Consider the following 25,607-nt stretch of genomic DNA (forward strand, 5'->3'; position numbering starts at 1 on the left):
AATCGCGAAATGAAGATTTTCAAAATTAGCAAAAATAGGCTATGGTATTATATACACATATGATACATGATTTCAAGGTATTTTTTTAATATATATATACCTACGAAATAATGGTATTTTTTGATGGAGGGGCAAATTTTAGGATATGCACTAAAGAAGATTCTTGTTCATCTTAGAAATAAGTGCTAATAGGCTAATTTTTTCATTTTAATCTTTGTTTGGATATTCTTTAACTATCCTCAAAAATCTAAAAAAAATCTCATGTTCAGATCAACATGAATAAGGTGCATTACTTTTCAGGGATGGTCAGGTTGACTTGTTTGTGAGTTTTGTTGGAATAAGTGTTAAAAAATACCTTTAAATCATGTCGCTAATGTTGGTATACACATAAAAATTTAAACTTTTCTTATTAATTTTTTAAAATCTGCACCTTATTTTCAAACCAAGAAAATTAGGACTTGCGGACATGAGATTTTTTTACATTTTTGAGGGTAGTTAAAGAATATCCAAACAAAGATTAAAATGAAAAAATTAGCCTATTAGCACTTATTCCTAAGATGAACAAGAATCTTCTTTAGTGCATATCCTAAAATTTGCCCCTCCATCAAAAAATACCATTATTTCGTAGGTATATATATTTTTTGTAATGGATTGTTTTGATTTTTAATAATGATGGATTCTAAAGTCCTCATGCAAAATTTGGTTCATCTACCATAACTTTTAAGGGGTTTTCGGCAGTAAGTTTGCAACTGTTATAATAATATGAGTTGACAGATGAAAAACAAGTATAACTTTTTCCAGAGACGTCAGATTGTCTTGATTTTAGATTTTTTGGAATCAGCATTAAAAAATACCTTGAAATCATGTATCATATGTGTATATACTACCATAGCCTATTTTTGCTAATTTTGAAAATCTCCATTTCGCGATTTGACCTTGAAATCGCGACAAGCGGACATGAGATTTTTCTAGACTTTTGAGATATGTTATAGAATGGCAAAAGGAAGATATTGAGTAAAAAAAATTTCTACTAACATTCATTCCGAGGTTAAACCCTTATTTGACTGGATTAGATCTGCTTTTTTAAGTTTAGTAGCTTTTGACTGAAAAATCGCATTAACTTCAAAAGTAGGTACACACAATATTTGGAAATTTGATGCAAGTACAACTGTAGGTCTAGTTACTTTCTATTAGACCAAATTTGAAGCTGTTTTTTTTTTTATTATCAAAAAACGGCTGTAACGATTTTGTTTGAAAAGAAAAATGTTCTTAGTGGCAAATAAAATCCTATAATTCAAATAAAAAACAAAATTGTAACTGTTATGAACGCGTATCTGCCGTAGAACCGTTTTTTTTAACGTCTTTGTTGTTTGAAATAAAAAATAATTATACTTTTTTCGAATATAATTAGAATTACATTGTAATGTAACAGAAAATCCACTTAAAATTAATTACTCCAATAAAAATAAAATTCTTAACTTTTTTTTTTAACTTCGCATTGTATTATTTAAAAACGATTTTCAATTAACAGTAAAAAATAATATTATTTTTGGTTACGATGATGCTTTACAATATGATGAATGAATACTAAATATCATTTGAAATGGCATTGAAAAAGAAAAATGATACACTAGATTGAATCCACCCCACGATTGATTTTAAATGTCTTTTAGTGCCTTTTATTTAACGATGAAAGATTTCGACAAAAGCTGGTTTGTAAAGAAGAAGATAAATTTCATGACTCAACATTAGTCTTTTTTTTTTCTGCAAATATTTTGTTGGTTATTTGAAATGCAAGACAAGTTTTATTGATTTTCTTTTGTCATTTGTAAAAACTATTGTCTATTTAAAAAAGGACGAAAAGTAAAAGCCATTGTCGTGAATTTGTTGGCTGATGTGTGAGTGTGTGATTATTTAACTGGAAAGGACACACATTTATGTTGTTCCAGCATCTTTTATGTTTTTTTTTTTTTGCTTTTTTATATTTATTTGGCTTTGGGACAGGTATTGGTTTCGGATGAAAAAAAAAAATGTATTTTTTGAAGAAAAGCAAAGTTTTCAAAGAAGAAAAAAAAATAGCTAGGACGAATATTTTTGAAATCATTTCTTATAAAATGCGGGATTGAGGGATAAATGTTTAAAACTCAAAACACAGCTCCTTTAGGAAAGTAGATCCTACTCGAATAAAAATTCAAGTTAAAATAGGTACCAGTATTTCCTAGATATAGACATCGCAAATAATATTAAACAATAATAAACAAGGTCGTAATAATTTTCACTGTGTTAAGAAATTTCAAATCCAAGGACATTTTCATTTTCAGAAATTGCCAAAAAAATAATTGAGGAGCTGATTTCCAAAACCAGCTATCGGAAAAAAATCGGAAAATGAGATAATGTATATCATTTTTTAGGTCTTTTCAACGCGCGTCTGATTCAATCAAAAATAATTTTCTTAACAGCACTCAGAGATAGTTATTCGATGTCCAAAAAAGACTTTATTTCCAAAACAGCCTATTGAACACCAAATGTTCTTTCCAAAAAGGCCTCTTTAGTATAAAAAATATCAATTTGGCGTATGATAAACGATGATGGAGGAGTTACAAAAGTAGTTTTCGTCATTACTTAGTTCCGTCCGTCCATCTGTACACCGTGCTAGGACCTAAACGGTCTAACAATTTTAATTTAAGGGTTAAGGGTTTTAGTTAATACCTAATATTAAGAATCTGTGATTTTAGTTTTTCTCAAAAATTTGGATAATGGAAATGGCGTTGTGGTTTTTTTTTGCGAAAATTGACCTATTTTTTAGCTTATTTCGTACCAATTTTTTCAAAATTTGCAGACTGTTATTTCTTATCAATTAAAAAAATTAAATATAGAGCTATTCAAATAACCAAAATAGACACTCTAAATTAATAGAGCAATTACGTGCGATCCAGAAACGCATTTTCATTTAATTTCATTTATAAAAATGTATTTTTGTTTCTTGTTATAAACTAAAATACTGATATTAATAAAGGTTTATTTACAAAAATTTAAAAAAAAAATCGTGATTTTACCTGCAAAAGAAGATTTTTTTAATAATTTTACTTCCAAAAGAAGACATAATTCAATTATACTTCCAAAAGCAGATATGTATACCGACTTTTTAATAAGGAATTTTCAATATAAAGACTTTAGATATATTTATTTTGAAAAATTTAATTTTATTAAAATTTCGTAAAGAATAAATTTGTAGAAGATTATTTTGCTCCATATCTTCTGTATTACGAAGTAAAGGTTTTTGGCATTTTACTCAAAACTACCTTCAGGTCAGATAGCTGGTTTTGGAAATCACCTCCTCAATTGTCGACTAAACAATGCTAGTATTTAATCAAACTGTAATCTCGTGCTAAATCTAAATCACTTAACAACAAGTTTATACGACCAATTCATTTGATTTATTTTTTTTTTTTTTGTATGCTTTGTCTGTGTAAGCATTTTTTCAAATATTTGCTCGCAAACGAAAATGGACTCACGTGCAACGAGTAATATACGAGTATTATGTCCTTACAATTCCTGGACACAAAACACGGAAGTGTAATTTTTTGTATTTGGTTTCGGAACAATATAAATACTCGTGTGTTTTTTTTTTTTTTTGGTTTTGTGTCTAACGTTTGGTTAAATTGATGGCCTTTTTCAATTTTGTACAAACTAGGATGTTTGCTTAAGTGATTGTGTGTTCTTATTTTTTTTTTGATAGTTGTTGTTTTCAATCTCTGAATTCAATTGATATTTATCAACTTCAATGTTTTAGATGAATTCGTTTACTTAAAATACTTTCCTTTTTTTTGTAGAAAACTTCTTTCTTGTCTAGAGTAATTAAAATGTTCTTTTTTGTGCCATGTGACGGAAAAAGTTCTCCTTGGTTTTTAACAGGAGATATCTTTACAGACTTAGTATAATCCTGGACCTTGAAAAATGTCCAGTTAAATAAATCTAGTCCTGCTTACACTAATCCCTAGACAAATAAATTTTACTTCTTGTCGCACTTTAAAACGTAAATACCTTACTTTGTAGATAAACTTGAATAAAAGCAACCAAACCATTTCCGTTTTTGTCCTCCAGTACTTTCAATAGGCTTAACACGTTTCTATCATTAAATAATAAATCTTCATATTTTGGTTAACATAAAGTTATTTTCAATCAAAATCAATTTATTCTTAACAATTGCTTCAGATTGGTCACGTACTTTCTTATATATACATACATGTAGCTCATTTTTTCTCTTTTTAGCAATGCTGACGAAAAATAGAATGAAAAAGGATGTTGAACGTTTAGAAACAGTTCATTTTTCTCGATGTCTTTTTTTTTTTTTTTTTTTTGTAGAATATATATGTACCTAATGTATGTCACTATTTTTTGTCTAAATGGTTTTATTGTCTGATATTGTGTCCTTGTTAGTACAGGCATCAGTTAAGTTGAAAATAGTTTTTTTTTTTACATTGTATTCATGTAAAAAGGAGCCAAGTTCTGTTATGAAAAAACTATTTGTACCAATTCTGTCACAAAAGAAGTGAAATATTAACCATATGGGGATCGGATGCACTCAGTTTTTGTTTTTTTTTTCAATAAAATTGTAGCTATAAATAAAACACTATATTTATCACACATTTTTGAAGAAAATTGCCCTCAAAGTTAAATTATCAGGGTCAATAAAAAATGAATAGCTTTAAGAATTAATATCTGACCAAAAAAATTTGGAGCATTTGACTGAAACCACTTTTTCAAACAAATAGTGCGGTGTCCAAGTTTTTTTTTTTAATTTGTCACAATAGATTTAAGTTTGATGTCAATGAAGTTGAACTAAAACTTGAAAGTTTCTCGACGAAAATGACTTCAGTGATAAACTTTTCGACTTTTCCCGACTTCCATAGTCATCGTGCAAACGCGGCTTTAAAACTGGTAGATCTTGATTGGTATACTACAATAAATTATAGGTTCTAGGTGTTCAGATGTTTACACAAAAAAGAGAAAATAATTTATAGACAAAAGACAATATTAACGAGTTTTGTGTTTTTCTCTGCCTCTTTAGCAGAGCGTCTCCTTTCTTATAAATGCACCATAATTTGGGCGATTTTTCATTCATGGGTAACAGGTACTTTCTTCGGACAAAGTTAGGTTTTGAACAAATGATTTGAAGTATAATCTAAATTGTAAAAAATGTCAAAAAATACCCGAGTTTTTCAGGCTTCGGTGATTTCACCTCTCAAGGGCTTATTTGGTGGTTTTTTTAAGTGATTTTCGATAGACAGCATCTCATTAAAAAATGATCGTACCTATCACGAAAAAAACAAAAAGTATGTATAAGCTACATTCTTCTAGTAGTTTTTTCTAAGGTTTTTTTTAGAAAATTTACCGCTAGTTTATAACTATCGGCAAATTTACAGATTTTTTCATCCAACAGTTTTTTTGTTCTGAGGGATTGAACTTTTGAGATGAAATAAAAAACCAAATTTTTGCAGCAGCTGACTTAGGCCGGGTTTGTTCACACTCTTTTAATCAAGGATTTTTGTATGGAATAATCCTTGATTAAAAAATAATCCACCGTGAACAAACCCGGCCTTAATCACTTTTTTATTAGCAAAATCGAATTCTGTTGATTATTTAAGCATTTCATTAATAAATATCGTTTTATTTTAAGATACAAATTTTAGATTGAAAAGCTTTACGAAAAATACATTTATACAACAAATAGGTAAACCACAACTTCTTAAATGGTTTTAATTTAATAAAGTTGTGGTTTATTTGTTGTATGAATGTATTTTTCGATTTCTTCTTATAGTTTTTCAATGTGGTTTCAAAAATATTTGAAATTAATTTTGTAACCATAAAAATGTATTCCAATTTTATTCGATAGTTTACAGTAAATTTGTTGTAATTTTTCCCATTAAAAACCATAATTTTCAACTAATTAATGTAAGTAATCAAAATGAATTAAATGAAAATAGTTGTGAACCTTTCTCTAGGAAAAGGACCCTGAGTTATGTTTTTCCCTTTTCATTTAACTGGAATGCAATTTAAAATTGTAGAAGATTTTGAAGGATTATAAGAAAATAAACTCTAGGGGATGTTATACCTACCATCGAAATTGGTATTTACTTGTATGTCAAGAAGATAAGTGCAATAACTTGAGAGTTGAGAGCTATCTATTATAATCAAAAATGTTGATTTAAAAGACAGATTGAAAATATTTATTCTAAGAATAAATGTTATTAAGTTAAAATATTTGCTATTTGTAGTTTCCGTCTTTTTCAAACAAGATTTTTGTATTCTATGAAAACAGGATATAATAATAATATATATGTAATTCGATACATAAATTGTCAATAACTTAACTTCAAATTCTCACAAATATCCTTGCTGTGTGTTTTTATTTAAGGAACTTTAAATCTTTCGATGAATTAAATAGAATTCATATTGACTGGGTAAACTTAAATCTTCATTATATTTCCAGGATATTGGTTGATTTCTCAAAAGTTGTTTAAAGTTTTGTTGAAGTCTTGAAAATATTTGACTAACTAATAAATACCCTAAAGAAATTTTATAAAAATATGCGAATTAAATATTATTTTTAGGTACTTAAAGTAAAAAGTTATTTTATAACTTACCTGATAAACATGTAAACGACCAATGCATTGCCAAAACATCCTATCGTTGTGATTATTATATAAATGACAGCCATAATATAATGAGATCTTGGGCTTGGAGGATCAAATGACAACCAAAACGAGTTAATCCTTGCAATGTACTCTAAATCATATTCACCATGAAAATTCGCCAATGCTGGATACTCTTTGATTCTGCAAAAAAAAAAGAAATGAAATAAATACATAAGTTGATAAAATATTAAATTCACTTAAAAGCTTATTTTATATTCAAATGAATGTTTCTGAAAGGATTAACTAATTCTCTTTTAGTACCTCTTATACTCGTTAAACAAATATTAAAAACAATAGAAACGAAGTAAAGCAAGTACAACAAAATATAAGTACTTTAGCAAAACAAAAAAAAAAACGTTAGACTAGGATTTGCAAAAGCACATTAGTGGATGAGTAAAAAGGTTTTTTTTTTAGCTATTCATTCAATCATAATGAAATATTCACAGGACACAACTATTTTTATTTCTTTGTTTTTGTTGTATATTTTAATGTAGGTAATGGATTTGCTCTAAATCAAATTGCTTTCCTGGAAATAGGCTTTCATATTTACAAAGTAATTGGAGCTTCGGTAATGATAAATTTATGGAAAATGCAGAAAGGTTACTTGGTGTTAGTTAAATTCATATTTATGTAATTATTTTGGATAAAGTAATAAAGTAAGGGAAATATGGAAATTTTGAACTGAAATTCTATTTTGAGTATTTTTTTTTTTTTGGTGCAAGTTTAAAAACGAATTTAAATTAACTTCTTTTTGTTAAAAATCAATCAATTATATAAAATAACATTAACATTTTTTAGCTATGCACAAAAACTCTCTCTCTTCCTCGAAAAAAAGTATAGGTACCTACTTTCATTTCAATAATTGTATGTTCTCCTTAAATTCTTGGCTCCTATCCTAATGGATTATTATTATTATATTTCACTCAAAAATACACTCCTTCACCCACAGGCTATTTTTATTTACAGTTTCTATGACAATTAAAATGTTTATACTTAAGTTCTTATACATACCTACTAAATAAATCATTGCCTTCTTGGCAGTAATTACAGAATCCACGCCTCTTCGAAAAAAAAACACCCTTTAACAAAAAATATTATTATGAAGTCTTAGTAAATGTAATATTATTGCAAGATTTCAATAGGGTTTACTATATTTTCTTACGTTGCGTAGGTTTTGCAAAAGGCAACTACAATATTTTTAATAAAACTCGTAAATTCACCATTTATACCATTGATTTTTTGTGACGGATTTTCTCAATTAATTTATTTTTAATAATTTTCATTGATGTATCAGTTTTATCACAGGTTTTTTTTATCCAAGCTGTGTTTTAACTTAGTGCAAAAAAGGGTCTAATTTTTACTTGCGATTAGGTACTATATATCAAATTATGCATTCGTTAAAAAAAAAAGTTGAGATAACATTTTTCCATGACATTACGATGGTAGACAATGCCAAAAAAGTGGGTCCCGGAAGTCCGTCTGTCTGTCTGTCTGTCTGTCTGTCTGTCTGTCTGTCAGTCTGTCAGTCTGTCAGTCTGTCAGTCTGTCAGTCTGTCAGTCTGTCAGTCTGTCAGTCTGTCAGTCTGTCAGTCTGTCAGTCTGTCAGTCTGTCAGTCTGTCAGTCTGTCAGTCTGTCAGTCTGTCAGTCTGTCAGTCTGTCAGTCTGTCAGTCTGTCAGTCTGTCAGTCTGTCAGTCTGTCAGTCTGTCAGTCTGTCAGTCTGTCAGTCTGTCAGTCTGTCAGTCTGTCAGTCTGTCAGTCTGTCAGTCTGTCAGTCTGTCAGTCTGTCAGTCTGTCAGTCTGTCAGTCTGTCAGTCTGTCAGTCTGTCAGTCTGTCAGTCTGTCAGTCTGTCAGTCTGTCAGTCTGTCAGTCTGTCAGTCTGTCAGTCTGTCAGTCTGTCAGTCTGTCAGTCTGTCAGTCTGTCAGTCTGTCAGTCTGTCAGTCTGTCAGTCTGTCAGTCTGTCAGTCTGTCAGTCTGTCAGTCTGTCAGTCTGTCAGTCTGTCAGTCTGTCAGTCTGTCAGTCTGTCAGTCTGTCAGTCTGTCAGTCTGTCAGTCTGTCAGTCTGTCAGTCTGTCAGTCTGTCAGTCTGTCAGTCTGTCAGTCTGTCAGTCTGTCAGTCTGTCAGTCTGTCAGTCTGTCAGTCTGTCAGTCTGTCAGTCTGTCAGTCTGTCAGTCTGTCAGTCTGTCAGTCTGTCAGTCTGTCAGTCTGTCAGTCTGTCAGTCTGTCAGTCTGTCAGTCTGTCAGTCTGTCAGTCTGTCAGTCTGTCAGTCTGTCAGTCTGTCAGTCTGTCAGTCTGTCAGTCTGTCAGTCTGTCAGTCTGTCAGTCTGTCAGTCTGTCAGTCTGTCAGTCTGTCAGTCTGTCTGTATAAGTAGCTACAGCCTAAACGGATGCACCGATTAATGTCAAACTTGGTATGTAGTGTTATTTGGCAACTCTCCAGAGGGGTTTTTGGAATTAATTTTTTTTGGACCAAAAATAACGGTACGTGTCATATACCGATTTTAATAAAATTGAAATATCTCGAAAACGGCTCCAACGATTTTGTTTAAAAAATTCAAATGCTAGTTTTAAGCTAAGGTCTATCTTTCAATGAAATTTTTTTTTTTGAAAATCATTAACGGTACCTGCCATAGAACCGTTTTTTTCCAAATCCGATTATCTCCGAAATTGCTTATTCGATTTCAACGAAACTTTTTTTGAATAAGCATTTATATAATTTAAATATAATCCAAAAATAAAATTTCCAAAAAAATAATTTTTGGATTTTTAAAAAAATTTTTATAATTTTTTTTTGAAAAAACGAATTTAATTTTTTTTTTCCAAATTTCTATATAAAAAGTCTTAAAAATTTAAACAACTTCAACTCTAAGAGCAGGTTCGTGCGACACAGTCGTGCATTTTATTTTACAATGTTTTTTAAAGTCTTCACATAAAATAGATATTTTAAAAGATTAATGAATATTTTTGTTGACCTTACGTGGCTATATCCAAAATCCAACTTTATCAAATTACAAGTTGTATCCATAAACAACTCTTGTTCGTGTACGTCAATTTTATTTTTTTTATCCTAACATACAATTGAATCAACCTAAAATATGAAAGAAAAGAGCATATAAATCACCTAAGCATTATTAAATTAGCCAATATTTCAAATTTCAACATTTTTCTGACAAAATTCCATCTTAGATAGGATAATGTATAAAAACGCTTCAAATAAACGTATTATTTATTATTTGAATCCATTTTTTGTACATTTATTCAAATATATACCTATTGTCTTTACAAATAAATTGGAAAAAGCCTTTTCACCTAATAAACAAAATAAAACCCTAGAGTATAAAAAACAACACGTATGTATGTATTTGTTGGTATCTCAAATAAAATAATGTGAAAGAATATATTTGTAATGTCTTACAATTGGATTCATGTTTATTGAATGGATCACCCACGCATAAATTTTTAACACACAAGTGCCTTTTGGGTATTTTTTTTTTCTTTCAATGAGGATTAATATTGAAAATAAAATAAAAAACAAACACAGGTTATATGAAGATTTCAAAATTGTTAATCAAGGGGCACGGTAGTGCCCAGCCAAGTTCTCTAGCAACTTTGGCACTACACCCTTATTTACAGGAAACAACTCAGGCCATTTTCGACCCCCCTCTAACTTCCACACCAAAGATGCTAGAAATTTCAAACTCACTACATTTGTTGAGCTCGTAAAAACCAAACTCCTCACAAAATTTCAGCCTAATACGATGAGTAGTTTCTGAGATATAGGGCTTCAAAAATCGCAAAAACCGTAACTGACTCACTGACTCACTGACTCACTGACTCACTGACTCACTGACAGATCATCAAAATTATGGAGAACTTCCCGATATCGTAGAAACTTGAAATTTTACACGGTGATAGGACTTGTGGTGTATACAAAGGAAAAAATCGAAAATTTGAGATTTTCAATTCAGGGGGCGTGGCATCCGCCCATTTCCGCTGAATTTTCATCATATATTATAGAGCACTTCTGATTATCGTAGAATCTTGAAATTTGGTAGAATAGTAGAGCTGGTAGTTAATACAAAGGAAAAAATTTAAAACTTGAGAATTTCAGCCAGGGGGCGTGGCAACCGCCCATTTCCGCTGAATTTTCATAAATTATTATAGAGCACTTCTGGATGTCGTAGAATCTTGAAATTTGGTAGAATAGTAGAGCTGGTAGTTAATACAAAGGAAAAAATTTAAAACTTGAGAATTTCAGCCAGGGGGCGTGGCAACCGCCCATTTCCGCTGAATTTTCATAAATTATTATAGAGCACTTCTGATTGTCGTAGAATCTTGAAATTTGGTAGAATGGTAGAGCTGGTAGTTTTTACAAAGGAAAAAATTTAAAATTTGAGAATTTCAGCCAGGGGGCGTGGCAACCGCCCATTTCCGCTGAATTTTCATAAATTATTATAGAGCACTTCTGATTGTCGTAGAATCTTGAAATTTGGTAGAATGGTAGAGCTGGTAGTTTATACAAAGGAAAAAATTTTAAATTTGAGAATTTCAGCCAGGGGGCGTGGCAACCGGCATTCCCGCTGAATTTTCATAAATTATTATAGAGCACTTCTGATTGCCGTAGAATCTTGAAATTTGGTAGAATGGTAGAGCTGGTAGTTTATACAAAGGAAAAAATTTAAAATTTGAGAATTTCAGCCAGGGGGCGTGGCAACCGCCCATTTCCGCTGAATTTTCATAAATTATTATAGAGCACTTCTGATTGTCGTAGAATCTTGAAATTTGGTAGAATGGTAGAGCTGGTAGTTTATACAAAGGAAAAAATTTTAAATTTGAGAATTTCAGCCAGGGGGCGTGGCAACCGGCATTCCCGCTGAATTTTCATAAATTATTATAGAGCACTTCTGATTGTCGTAGAATCTTGAAATTTGGTAGAATAGTAGAGCTAATAGTTTATACAAAGGAATAAATTTAAAATTTGAGAATTTCAGCCAGGGGGCGTGGCAACCGCCCATTTCCGCTGAATTTTCATAAATTATTATAGAGCACTTCTGATTGTCGTAGAATCTTGAAATTTGGTAGAATGGTGGAGCTGGTAGTTTACACAAAGGAAAAAATTTAAAGTTTGAGAATTTCAGGCAGGGGGCGTGGCAACCACCCATTTTCACTGAATTTTCATCAAATATAGAGATTTTATATTCTACAGCCATACCTTGCAAAAAGTAGTGAAATCACAACAAAAACATTACTGTTAAAAAAAGAGCCAAGTTCTCCTATGTTGAAATTATGCTGGCACAAAAAGTACTGAGATGTAAAAGTGTACCAAGTTCTAAAGTTTGGGTTCAAATTCGTATCAATAAAATTTTAATTGTTTACTTGGCAATTTTTGAAATAACTTTAAAAATCGATAATTAAGAAAAATTGTCAAGAGAACAATCAAAATTTTATTGATACGAATTTGAACCCAAACTTTAGAACTTGGTACACTTTTACATCTCAGTACTTTTTGTGCCAGCATAATTTCAACATAGGAGAACTTGGCTCTTTTTTTAACAGTAATGTTTTTGTTGTGATACATTTCTAAACAACTTTGAAGCAAAAATTACATTGCACGAAATTGTGATAAATACGAAAAGTTGTATGCATTGTTTCCCCCGTGGTCACGAAAACATAGTATATACATATACATAGTCGGAGTAACTTGGAATGGATTCGAAAATGTTCACGAAGATAGTCTGAACAAAGTTATTGGAAAATGGAGAAATGGTTTTGAGACAAATAGATATGTTCACGGGGATAATTTTTAAATACTGAGAAGTGTGAAGTTAAGTAGGTTGAAATTGCGGAAATTTGTATTTCTTTTACTTACACCGAACAACGATGAATGCATGTTCATTTGTGACATCATAGCTCCTAAACTACTTGTCATAATTTGACAAATGAGGTATCGTTGGAAGCCTCTTGCTTGTCTGTTGGACAGTGGGTAGGGTATGTACATTAGAGTGACCGCAACTCCCATAGAAAAAATTTTTTGTCGAATTTTTTTCGGGGGAACCCCATAAAATGTTCCGCCTTTGCAGATTTTTAGATAGCCAAAATTTCAGCTCGATTGGATAACTCTAAATGGTGCCGACACTCGCTCAAAGTATCAAAAATCTCTGTTTTTTCACTGTTTTTCGAAGAAAATTAGCCTTAGCTCCCAAACAGATCGGGTTATTTTCACTTTTTATATATTTAATTAAAGGTAGTGTTGCTACACATAATTCAGATGCTAAATTTGTTTAGTTTTACCAAAAAAGAAAAATTTTGTCATCAGTTTAAATTTTCAGTACTTACCTCAAAAAGAGCTGAAGTGCAAACTCGATTAATTAAACTTTTTTTTAACTGTTTTATTCTGCTAATTTTCTTCGAAAAACAGTGAAAAAACAGAGATTTTTGATACTTTGAGCGAGTGTCGGCACCATTTAGAGTTATCCAATCGAGCTGAAATTTTGGCTATCTAAAAATCTGCAAAGGCGGAACATTTTATGGGGTTCCCCCGACCAAATTTCGAAAATCGATTTCTTGCGGTCACTCTAATGTACATATATGTACTTACATACAAAATCAAATAAAGCACAGTGGCTTTCTAAGTACTTTATCACGAAATTATAACCCCAAACTTATTAAAATAAAAAATTTAGTTCAAAAACTAAAAAAACATTTTCTCTGTGGACCTCCAAAATCTGAATTAAAGTTGTTTTTTAACATTAATTTATTCCATGCTTACTAATTTAAACGTCTTATTTCTAAACAAAACAAAACAAATTGGACAAAAACTGAGGAAGTTATAACATTTTTTCAAAAGATGAAGTTAAAAAAATCGTTTTTTTTTTTAATTAATCCATATTTTATTTTAGGGGTGTACTCAAATGCTTCGTAGCCAGTTCAATCAGTCCCAATTAATGGTTTGGGCACTTTCTGAGCAGGAATTATTTTGGTGTCGATTTTTTGAAGTATGGATTTCCTTAAAATTCAGTACAGATGATTTTTTCGTAGTTTCTAAGGTTGTTTTCTGTTTTTTTGTTTTAATATCTCACCTAGAACTTGTACCTCCCATACAAATCTTTCGATATATTGCATTGTTCTAGAAAACGGTTCCAACGATTTTAATTAAATTTATTGTGAGTGATGGTCTAAGCTATTTTAACATTTTCAATATGGCGTTGCCATTTTTTGTGAGGCTGGACCTATTTTATTTAAACATTACAAATAGATATTTCTTATTTTTTTAAATGATTTTGTATACAGGGTGTCCCAAAAGTAATGGATCAAACGAAATATGCTGATATGCCAACTTTAGGGCTCTCAGAATTTGGTAACTTGTTCATCCCAAATCCTAACGGTTTTCGATTTAATGCAGTTTTTGTGAAATTTCGATAAATCCCGACTTTGCAACAGTATTTTGCTTCCTCCGCTCATAATTGATTTTTGTTTTTTACAATTCTTTCACTAAAACATTGCCTAATAATAAGAAATAATTAACTAATCAAACTATTTTTTATTTCATACGCCATTTTGCTGCAAATTAATTAACAGTTCCATGTTTTATAAAAACTCAATTTCTTACTTTTATTTCAGAGCAACACCCTGAACAAAATTTTTATGGTGTGACCCTGGTTTATTATTTTGAAAACTTGCCGTGTTATTGCAGAGTTCAAAAATGTATAAAAGTTTCCAAAGATGGAATTATAACGAAAGATATTACAATTTGAATGCAAAAAAACAGAGGTTTTCAGAGCAAAATAACAAACAAAAATCGAGACTTTTATTCAAAAAGAAATAAACAAACAACAGTCGAGAAAATTTGTTTATTTTCCTTTGATATTTTTCTCTGAAAGACCCTGTTTTGTTGCTTTGAAACTGTAATATCTTTAGTTCTAACTTCAACTTTGGAATTTTCTATACATTTTTGAAAACTGCAATAACACGGCAAGTTTTCAAAATGATAAACCAGGATCACACTACACAATTTTTTTTCAAGGTGTTGCTCTGAAATAAAAGTAAGAAATTGAGTTTTTATAAATCATGCAACTGTTAATTAATTTGCAGCAAAATGGCGAATGAAATAAAAAATATTTTGATTAATTATTTATTCCTTATTATTAGGCAATGTTTAAGTGAAAGAATTGTAAAAAACAAAAATCAATTACGAGCGGAGGAAGCAAAATACTGTTGCAAAGTCGGGATTTATCGAAATTTCACAAAAACTGCATTAAATCGAAAACCGTAAAGATTTGGGACAAGCAAGTTACCAAATTCTGAGAGCCCTAAAGTTGGCCTATCAGCATACTTCGTTTGATCCATTACTTTTGGGACACCCTGTATATTAAAATTTTCAAAAAATTGAACATATTTTTTTTCATTTTTTTCTTTCTAATCAAATCGACGAATTTCCAACGGTTAACTAATACATATTTATGTACTTTGAACTATAAGAGCGATCTAGTCGTGCCCTTTATTATGTTTGGCTGTGGCTTAGTAAAATTGCGTTTTTACCCCTCTACTGCATGAATTAATATTAGCGGACGAAAAAATTACAAAATGCTTTACATGGGTTCTTTTGGTTGTTTCAAAACGGTTTTCATAAAAAAAAATTGTTTAAATTAATTTGTTTAAAAAATTTGTTTATAAGCCAAATTTGGCTTCGTATGCATTAAGGGGTAAGAAATTTTACTAATTCTATTTATTCAGATTATGTAAAGAATAAAATTAAAAATATCAAGAGATAAATATTTATCATTTAAAAACAAAATAAAGTAAAATAAATACATTGCATTACAAAAGGTTAAGAATTAATTCAAATTTGGCTCATTTTAAGCCATGGAACCGAGAAAAGCAATTTGTTTTTTCCGTTATATAAGTAATAATAATACGTTTGTATTTGGTATATGATATTTTATTCGAATCTCTTTAAAGACTGAAGACTTAAGTTCTAAGCTAATTCTATTCTACCCTGCTGCTGGTGCAGCAATTATAATATTTTGCAGCGTGTGCAAAATATCACATTGCTTTCTATCTTTTTTGTGGCTGACGACGGTGTGAACGACTTCGTTTATAGAAGTCGTTGTGTCAGCATATAATGTTGTATGTCGGCGATGATATTGACGACGCGACGACGACGACGACGACATACACGACCGTCGCTTCCGCTGACGACCTAGGAGATCGTGTTAACTCCTCCCTCACTTAAATGAAGGCCGTCCTCGGTCTTCTTCAAGGCCTTGATCATGTTTTTTAGGTCGACTTTTCGACGTCGTTCGTTTTGACATTGTTTCAGTCTAGCAGAAATGTAAATTACTCCAATGATCGAAAGAGTAACGCAGGAGGCTATAAATGGGTGAGTCGTCAATTTGGTTTTCATTTCACCAATGTAGCGTAAGTTGTCTTCGTTTAATTTATGCAAAAACGGTAAGCTCAATATTTCCATATGACCGGTAATATTAACAATCGATGATGTTGCACTAATCGGATGTTTCTTCTGAATGTTGTTGTAATTAACAAATTTTGTTCCATTTATTGAAACTTCATCATCAAAAGTGAGCAAGTATGTCCCGTTGATAGCTATTTCAGTATTGTTGGCCTCCTTTATAATAACATGGTTGTTATTTATAACAATAATACCCTCATCGATTACAAACACTGCATCCCTATGATCTGGTTCTGTATTGCAATGCGCTGTTCCACCAAAGTGCAGTTGTTGAGCACATGTCTTGATAGAAACTTCCTTACAGAATGTAGATGCTGTTGTTTCTACACAATTTTCTACTGCCAGTACATGTTTTCCGCATTCTGCAACCACATTATTGCCGTTGAAGTATATAATTTTACCTTTATGCGCAACAGGGAAGATAATAACCTTCTTACAAACTATCTTAGGTTTAGGATACTTAATTATAAAATGCAATACATTTTCATTTTGCAAAATCTTAACACTAGAGGCTTCCATTAGTTCTACAATGCTTATGTTTACAAATTTTTCGTTTATTGAATTTAAATCAACATCTTTCAAAATTACTGGGTTTACAATTTTTTGCTTTGCAAGTGTTATTGAGGTTATAAGATTTTGTATTTCGTTAATTATAATTCTGTTCCTTGCTAACAAGGTTTCATAAAGATGGAAGGTGTCAATTTGTTGTTTTTTTGAGTTTGCTAAAATACTATTGACTGTGTCTGAAAGCCTGTTAATTTGTTCCCGGTACCTTGTGTTGATAATAACCTGTCTATTATTCGAATTAACTAATTGATCCTGGTTAAATTTAATTTTCTCGAAATCATCAAAATCAGGAGTACCGGCCACAATTTTGAGACCAGTTCCCAAAAAATTAAGACTCCTAGCGTTTCTATGATGAATGTTTATACTTTCGATAAGTGTTTCTAAATGGCTTATATCTATTTCCAGGATTTTACGCATAGGCGACTGCGGAAAAAGATTAGTCATGTTCTTTGACTCATCTACTACTTGTCTGTAGGCTGTTAGATTCGCTGAGTGGCTTAAATAGCCGTAGACTTGCCAGAGAATTACATCACCGTCAACTATTGGTATATAGTTCGAATTGGAATAATTTATTAATTTTCCTGTCGCAGTCGTCATCAATAAAAATAGGATAATCCTGAAAGATGTCGGTTTCTTTAATAAAATCGTTTTTTTTAAGTTTTGATTGTAAAATGTAAAAAAATTTTAATAAATCATCTATTTGAGATTGTCCTTATGGACTAGGGTACCGGTGTTTCACCAATCAACTGTTTTTTAGGATGTCTATCGTACTTTGACTTTGAGCATATTTTACAATTTGTCACAACCTCATTTGCTTGTTTGGTCATTTTTGGAAAGAAGTAGTCACATAGAATTTGCTTAACGTTCTCTTGAGCTGCTCTATGAGCTCGGTTATGTTCCGTAATTACAATTTCTTTTTGCTCATTGGGGTCAAATATATCTAATACAAATTTATTAGTATGCCAAAACTTAGTTGATGGAAATAACTCGACTAAATTGTTTTGAATAAAAGCCAGAATTGGTAACTCACAATGAATAACGTTGACTACATCTGTTTTAATTACGTTTTTTAAAGTGTCAATTAAAGTATTTCTATCGGAAAAGTTTATGAAATGTCTAGTTTTCTTACCAAATATTATAAATGTACGAGTTGAAGCGCTTGGAGCTTCCTCTATAATAATTTGATTTCTGAAGCAGTTTAATGGCTTATCTGTTGTTTCGATTGTATAAGTTAGAGATATTTCACTATGCATTGTAGCGGCATTAGAAGATGATTCATTATCCAATGCATGAATGTTTTGTCTTGAAAGCGCATCCGCGACATAATTCTCTTTTCCTGGTTTGTAAAATATTCGAGGATTATGCTCGTCTACAAAAGCTTTCCAGCGCTTAATTTTTGCGTTTGTGTTTTTGTCTGAAACTGAAAATGAAAGAGGCTGATGATCTGTAAAGATATTTAGACTCTTTACTCCGTAAAGATAATTACGTAGGTTTTTTAATGACCATACTATGGCCAAAAGCTCTCTCTAGTTGGTTGCAAATTCTAACTCTTTGCCCTTGAGAGTTCTTGAAATCATTGTTATCGGTTTCCCGTTTTGCGACAAAACCGCTCCGAGACCGTACGATGAAGCATCCGTCGTTAGATCGAAAGGCTTCGTGAAGTCTGGGTATAATAATGTTACGTCTTCTGACGCCAAAATGTCTCTTAGTTTATTAAATGCATCAAATTGTTTGGGACTCAATTCTATCTTAACTTTTTTTGACTGATTAGCACTTATTTTACCATTTTCACCTCCTAATATATCAGTCAGTGGTCTAGCTATTGAGGAAAAGTCTTTTATAAAACATCTATAATAACTCGCTAGTCCCAAAAAAGATCTGAGTCCAAAAAGTGTTGAAGGTTGAGTGAAATTTTTTATTGCTTCCACTTTATTGGGACATGTTTTTATACCATCTTTAGATACCATAAATCCTAAGTATTCAACGTTTGTTTTGAAAAAATTTGATTTTTCACGTGAAACCCTCATATTTGCATCATACAATTTTTTTAAAACAATACTGATATCCTCTACATGTTCTTCTTCAGTTTCAGAAAAAACTATTACGTCATCGACGTAAACATAGCAAATTTTCCCAATATGTTCACGTAGAACATCATCTATGGCCCTTTGGAACATGCTGGGGCCATTTTTTAACCCGAACGGGAGGCGACAAAATTCATATTTCCCTCCATTAACGGAAAAGGCTGTCTTTTCCCGATCTCGCTCGGCTAATTCGATTTGATGAAACCCTGATTTTAAGTCCAAGGTTGTAAAAAATCGTGCCTTGCCTAAATTTGACAGAATTGTTGTGACATTTGGGATGGGATACTTATCATCTATGGTTCTCTGATTTAGCTTTCGAAAGTCTATTACTAGACGTTTCTTTTTATTTCCTATTTCGTCAGTGCCCTTTTTATCAACAACCCAAATAGGATTGTTGTAAGGTGACCTTGATGGTCTAATTATGCCATTCCGTAGAAGATCTTTTATTTCATTGTTAACAAAATCTGTTACACCCATAGGATAGGGGTAAAATTTGGAGTAAATAGGATCTTCACATTCAGTACGAATTGTGGCAACTATATTTGTGTTGTAAGGCAATGCCTCATTTGGATCTGCAAATGTTTTAATTCTATTGTTAATCATTTTTTTAAAGTCGTTTTCTATAGATTTTGGCACATCTATATCCTCTACTCTTGTAAAGTTAACATTCTGACAACTATGAAAACTAATTTTTTCAGAACCAGAATCGAAAATGATTAAGCTTTCCTTTAAAGAAATTGTGGCATTGATTTGCGTTAGCAGATCGAAGCCAATTATCCCATCAAATTTTTCGAGGTGTGGTAGTATAAAGAAAGTACTTGTTACCCCGAAAATTTCAAAAAAACATTTGGATTCAACACTATTGAATCCATGTATGGACTTAACTAGGAACGGAGTATCTACTGGAACAACATTTTTTATTTGGCGTAGCGGCTTAATATAGTTTTTCGAAGCTCCAGTGTCAATTAAAAACTTCATTAATATCCCTCCTACTTTTCGCTGGATGAATGGAAGGAGGGATCTTCCCCTAAAAAATGGACGTAGTCAGAATTTGGTATTTCACTTTCAAATTCATTTGATTGTGATTCTGCCAAGGACTGATAGTCAAACTCTTCCCTCTGAGAAGGATTATCCTGCCAGATGTGATTTAACCTCTGACGTCTTTGTCCAGATTGTCTCTGAACACTATTTGGTCTTTTGAACACTTGGCTTTTGTTGTATGAATTGATACCACTTTTGTTTTGTTCAAAGCTTGTAGGCTGTCTAAATCGCGAAGATGTTGGGTCAACATCCATTTCCTCAACAGGCTCATTACTAATTTTATATTGATGATTATTATTATTATTATTTGAAAGAAATTGACTGTTCTTCGATCTATCTTGACTGAAATAAGGATTCTTTTTAGAGTTATTAGCCTGATTGTCAAAGTTATTACCGTAGTAATTTTTATTTTGATATTTATTCTGTGAGCGTTTTTCTTCAAAATTACGTGCAAAATTTGTTGCAAATAAGTACCTTTCGTTGTTCGACTCTATTTCTTGAGCCAATGCTAGTGCTTTGGGCAAGTCAGTTGGACGAGCCGAAAATAAAACGTCACTCAATGGTTTCCTCAAACCTGATATAAACACTCGCAGAGCGTCAGATCTATATTTTTCGTTGAAAGCAGTGGCTAATGCACTGTCATATGACATATTAGTTTTGTTTGTAAGGAGGGTAAGCTTTTTTTCAATCTCGTCATAATATTCTAGAACGGTAAAGTTCCCTTGCCGCAATGTACTGAGTTCTTGCTCAATTAAATAAATCGGACGAACATCGGCGTACGTAAAATCTAGCCTAGCTATAATAGCTTTAAAATTTAAAACTGTATTGAATGAAGCTAGAGCGGCATCGGCCGGACCTCTTATTTTGTTTCTAATTATCCCAACCGCTTGATAGTGCCTGGAACTACCATCGTATTTCTCAAATACTTTATAGGCGGCGTGTACGGCTTGACGCCAAGAAACATAAGTGCCCTGTTTTCCCTCGAATTCGGGCAACGATTTGACTATGTCTAGGGTTTCCTCACATTTAACACCCTCTCTAATTTCAATATCCTTAAAAACTTCTATTTTATTTTCACTATTATTACTAACACTTAAAAACTCAATAGTTTCATTAAGTTTTTTTTCGAACTCCTCCTTTTGTGTAGTTAAAGCACCACGAACGGCAGCCTCAATCACAATTTTTAATTCTGCCGCGTTCATTGCTTCTTTCTGTTCTTTAGTTACTATATGACCACTAATTCTTAAATATCCTAGTCTTTCTAAAGCTTCATCTAAGCTTTTACTAGAATCTCCCATGAAATTTCATAAGCACAAAATAACACTTGCTTACACTGTTATGTTAAGATAATAAATTAATTTGATGATGTAATACTTAATTTGATAAAATAATAATTTTTTCTTACATTTCCGAATTTATTTTGTACAATAATCTGTTCATAACTTTAGCGGACTGTATATTTAATTCGTAATTATAATAAATAAAAACCAAGTTTGTATTTTGAATAGGACTGGACGTCCTCTTTATTGAGAGATCTTGTTAATACTGAGGAGAAGAGAGGGAGGGAAGAATAAGGAAACACACACGATCGTTGGTTGGTGTTGTTGGTTGGCATGTCATGCGTGTGTGTTGGTAGTCTTCTTCTCCGTGGTAGGCACGGATTATTGAACATCCTGCCCACTTTAAACCTTCGGTTTAATATCTTCTGATTGTTATTTTGCTTGAAGTTAAGTTCTGCTTTGGGGCTCCTTCCGAATAGCATTTGCTCAAGGACATTGGGAAAACATTGGCGCCCCTGCGTGTATGTATATGTCAATGAAAAAACCAAGTCGATTCGGGTAATCTGTAATGTTTTTGGTGGCCATAGTGCTCATATAGACCTTGTGACTTGCTGGCTGAAGGTCTGTTGAATCATTTAGAGATTCCGATGTGGTCCACCAATTCTGTTAGATGTTGTTAAAGCTGTTTATGCAGTCGCATCCTACTGTTATTGTTGGTGAAACGGATGGCTGCAAAATTCTTGGAGTGTTTTCAGTGTGTGCTTAACCTTTTGATGAAATTTTTTTTTTTTTAATTTGTGTGAGGAAAAACTTGATCGATTTTTGCAAAACTTGTAGATCCTGCTGCATACTTGTGGTTAAAATTGAAGATCTATTGAAAGTTGTTGGTATATTCAGTATTCTGTTGATAGTTTTGATGAATCACTAGCTTATGTTGGTGCTGTGCTGTGGTTCTTGTAGTTCTTGCTGCTGCTTTGGTTGTTATCCTTGGGGTTACTGATGTATGAAGTTATAGCTGCTGTTCTTGTTGCTTCAACTGACCAGATGTCAGCATTTGACGGAATCATTTGCTGCCATTGATATTCTGCATTGTGTGCCTTGTGTTGTGGGTTTGATCTGCCTATGAACAGATGTCCCTGCCCACTTTGATTCTACAGAATCAAGAGAATTGATAGAGCTGTGTCGTGTCTCATATGGCTTTCTTAGCCATTTCTCTATGTTGGAAATGCTCGGAAGAAAAGAAAATAAAGAAGAAAATATTTAGTCATGCTTCCTACTTTAAGGAATATATTTATAAATGTATGTTTGAAAAGTGTATGTTTTGATTTCTTTTTTTTTATTACGTTTTATCTCGTGTGCCTCTTGTGGGCTCATACTTCTAATTTATTGTTAAAAGGTTACCCATTGTAGGTAGGTCCTTTTCTTGAATGTCAAAAGGTTACCCATTGTAGGTAGGTCCTTTTCTGCAATGTCAAAAGGTTACCCATTGTAGGTAGGTCCTTTTCTTGAATGTCAAAAGGTTACCCATTGTAGGTAGGTCCTTTTCTGCAATGTCAAAAGCTTACCCATTTTAGGTAAGTCCTTTTCTTGAATGTCAAAAGGTTACCCATTGTAGGTAGGTCCTTTTCTGCAATGTCAAAAGGTTACCCATTGTAGGTAGGTCCTTTTCTGCAATGTCAAAAGGTTACCCATTGTAGGTAAGTCCTTTTCTTGAACGTCAAAAGGTTACCCATTGTAGGTAGGTCCTTTTCTGCAATGTCAAAAGGTTACCCATTGTAGGTAGGTCCTTTTCTTGAATGTCAAAAGGTTACCCATTGTAGGTAGGTCCTTTTCTGCAATGTCAAAAGGTTACCCATTGTAGGTAGGTCCTTTTCTTGAACGTCAAAAGGTTACCCATTGTAGGTAGGTCCTTTTCTGCAATGTCAAAAGGTTACCCATTGTAGGTAGGTCCTTTTCTTGAATGTCAAAAGGTTACCCATTGTAGGTAGGTCCTTTTCTGCAATGTCAAAAGGTTACCCATTGTAGGTAGGTCCTTTTCTTGAACGTCAAAAGGTTACCCATTGTAGGTAGGTCCTTTTCTGCAATGTCAAAAGGTTACCCATTGTAGGTAGGTCCTTTTCTTGAACGTCAAAAGGTTACCCATTGTAGGTAGGTCCTTTTCTGCAATGTCAAAAGGTTACCCATTGTAGGTAGGTCCTTTTCTTGAACGTCAAAAGGTTACCCATTGTAGGTAGGTCCTTTTCTGCAATGTCAAAAGGTTACCCATTGTAGGTAGGTCCTTTTTTTGAACGTCAAAAGGTTACCCATTGTAGGTAGGTCCTTTTCTGCAATGTCAAAAGGTTACCCATTATAGGTAGGTCCTTTTCTTGAATGTCAAAAGGTTACCCATTGTAGGTAGGTCCTTTTCTGCAATGTCAAAAGGTTACCCATTGTAGGTAGGTCCTTTTCTTGAATGTCAAAAGGTTACCCATTGTAGGTAGGTCCTTTTCTGCAATGTCAAAAGCTTACCCATTTTAGGTAAGTCCTTTTCTTGAATGTCAAAAGGTTACCCATTGTAGGTAGGTCCTTTTCTGCAATGTCAAAAGGTTACCCATTGTAGGTAGGTCCTTTTCTGCAATGTCAAAAGGTTACCCATTGTAGGTAAGTCCTTTTCTTGAATGTCAAAAGGTTACCCATTGTAGGTAGGTCCTTTTCTGCAATGTCAAAAGGTTACCCATTGTAGGTAGGTCCTTTTCTTGAATGTCAAAAGGTTACCCATTGTAGGTAGGTCCTTTTCTGCAATGTCAAAAGGTTACCCATTGTAGGTAGGTCCTTTTCTTGAACGTCAAAAGGTTACCCATTGTAGGTAGGTCCTTTTCTGCAATGTCAAAAGGTTACCCATTGTAGGTAGGTCCTTTTCTTGAATGTCAAAAGGTTACCCATTGTAGGTAGGTCCTTTTCTGCAATGTCAAAAGGTTACCCATTGTAGGTAGGTCCTTTTCTTGAACGTCAAAAGGTTACCCATTGTAGGTAGGTCCTTTTCTGCAATGTCAAAAGGTTATCCATTGTAGGTAAGTCCTTTTCTTGAATGTCAAAAGGTTACCCATTGTAGGTAGGTCCTTTTCTGCAATGTCAAAAGGTTACCCATTGTAGGTAGATCCTTTTCTGCAAGAATGTGCGCGTTGTAAGGACGCACACTCTTAGTCCAACCCAATGTCAAAAGGTTACCCATTGTAGGTAGATCCTTTTCTGCAAGAATGTGCACCTCGTGTGGATGCACACTCCTAGTCCAACCCAATGTCAACCCAACGTCAATCAAGAAAAAGGTGGAAATCAAACAATTTCTCTTTGAAGGGAGGAAACAACTTAAGATACGTTATGAGAGACGCTAGTAGCCCCTTTAAGAAAATTGTATTCATTAATTCATATTTACGTCAAACCCCGAACACCAACCTTGTGTGCCTTATTTTGTATAGTATGTGATGTGATGTAAATAAATACTTGAATTTGTTTAATATTTGGCGAATACAAAAATTAAAATGTGTTGTTTTTTTTTTTTTTTTTTTTTTTTTAATGTATTTATTGCTCTTGCGCAATAGACCTATCATATTACATATAGATACATATGTACATAGATGTTAATGTACTAGCATTTTTGTTCTGCATGATAGTCTTTGATTTTTTTTTTTTTTTATGATTTGATTTGCTTGGTTTGCTGAATTTTGTTAATTGAGCTTGCTTTATGACTCTGCTTCCAATGATTTAATTCCTATGTTAATTTGTGTTATTTGAAAATAACTAATTAAACAGGTCTCTTGCATAGGTGTGAATGAAGAACTTTTGTTTATTCTTATAAATTTAGTATTTTTCAATTTCTAAACCCTTTTTAATGAATGCGATCGATCTGATGTAGCTGCCTTTTCTTGAGCAGTTTTAATGGATACTGATTTTTTTTTTGTCTGAATTTAGTCTCTTTAACAAGTGCTTTATCTTGTTTTCATGTTAGAATGTACGCCGAGATGAATTTTGTCTCCTGAACAAATGATTCACCCTGCGAACGCACACTCAAAATCGAATTGTAAAAAGGACACCCTATATAGGCGATCTGCTTTTTTTGCAGGAATGTACGCTGGGATGAATTTTGTCTCATGGACAAATGATTCACCCTGCGAACGTACACTCCAAGTGAAAATATAAGAAATAAAAGGTTATCCTTTGCAACAACTTGTCTGCAAGAATGTGCGTTTTGTAAGAACGCACACTCAAAATGTTAAATTCACCCTTGTAGGTAACAATTTTTTTTTTGTTTTTTTTTTGTTTTTTTTTTTTTTTTTGGAAGAATGTGCATTTTGTAAAAACGCACACTCAATATGAAATATCGAAAGTTTACCCTTTGTGGGCAACAACTTTCCTTAAAGAATGAGTGTTTTCACATTATGCAGGCAAATCCTCTTGTTATTATGTTATTATGTTTCAAATCTTCGTC

General features: G+C 32.4%; 1 protein-coding gene across 2 annotated transcripts in view; it reads right to left on the minus strand.

The window, feature by feature from the left end:
* The window catches only part of LOC129912612 (opsin, ultraviolet-sensitive), a 138,783-nt gene that overhangs the window by 11,066 nt on the left and 102,110 nt on the right, over nucleotides 1-25,607 (minus strand). For both annotated transcript variants that reach the window (XM_055990916.1, XM_055990915.1), the window contains exon 3: nucleotides 6,648-6,839. In XM_055990916.1, coding sequence (XP_055846891.1) covers nucleotides 6,648-6,839 — 192 coding nt within the window. The remainder of the gene's footprint in view (nucleotides 1-6,647; nucleotides 6,840-25,607) is intronic.

This window comes from Episyrphus balteatus, chromosome 2, assembly GCF_945859705.1.
Source record: "Episyrphus balteatus chromosome 2, idEpiBalt1.1, whole genome shotgun sequence".
NCBI lineage: Eukaryota > Metazoa > Arthropoda > Insecta > Diptera > Syrphidae > Episyrphus > Episyrphus balteatus.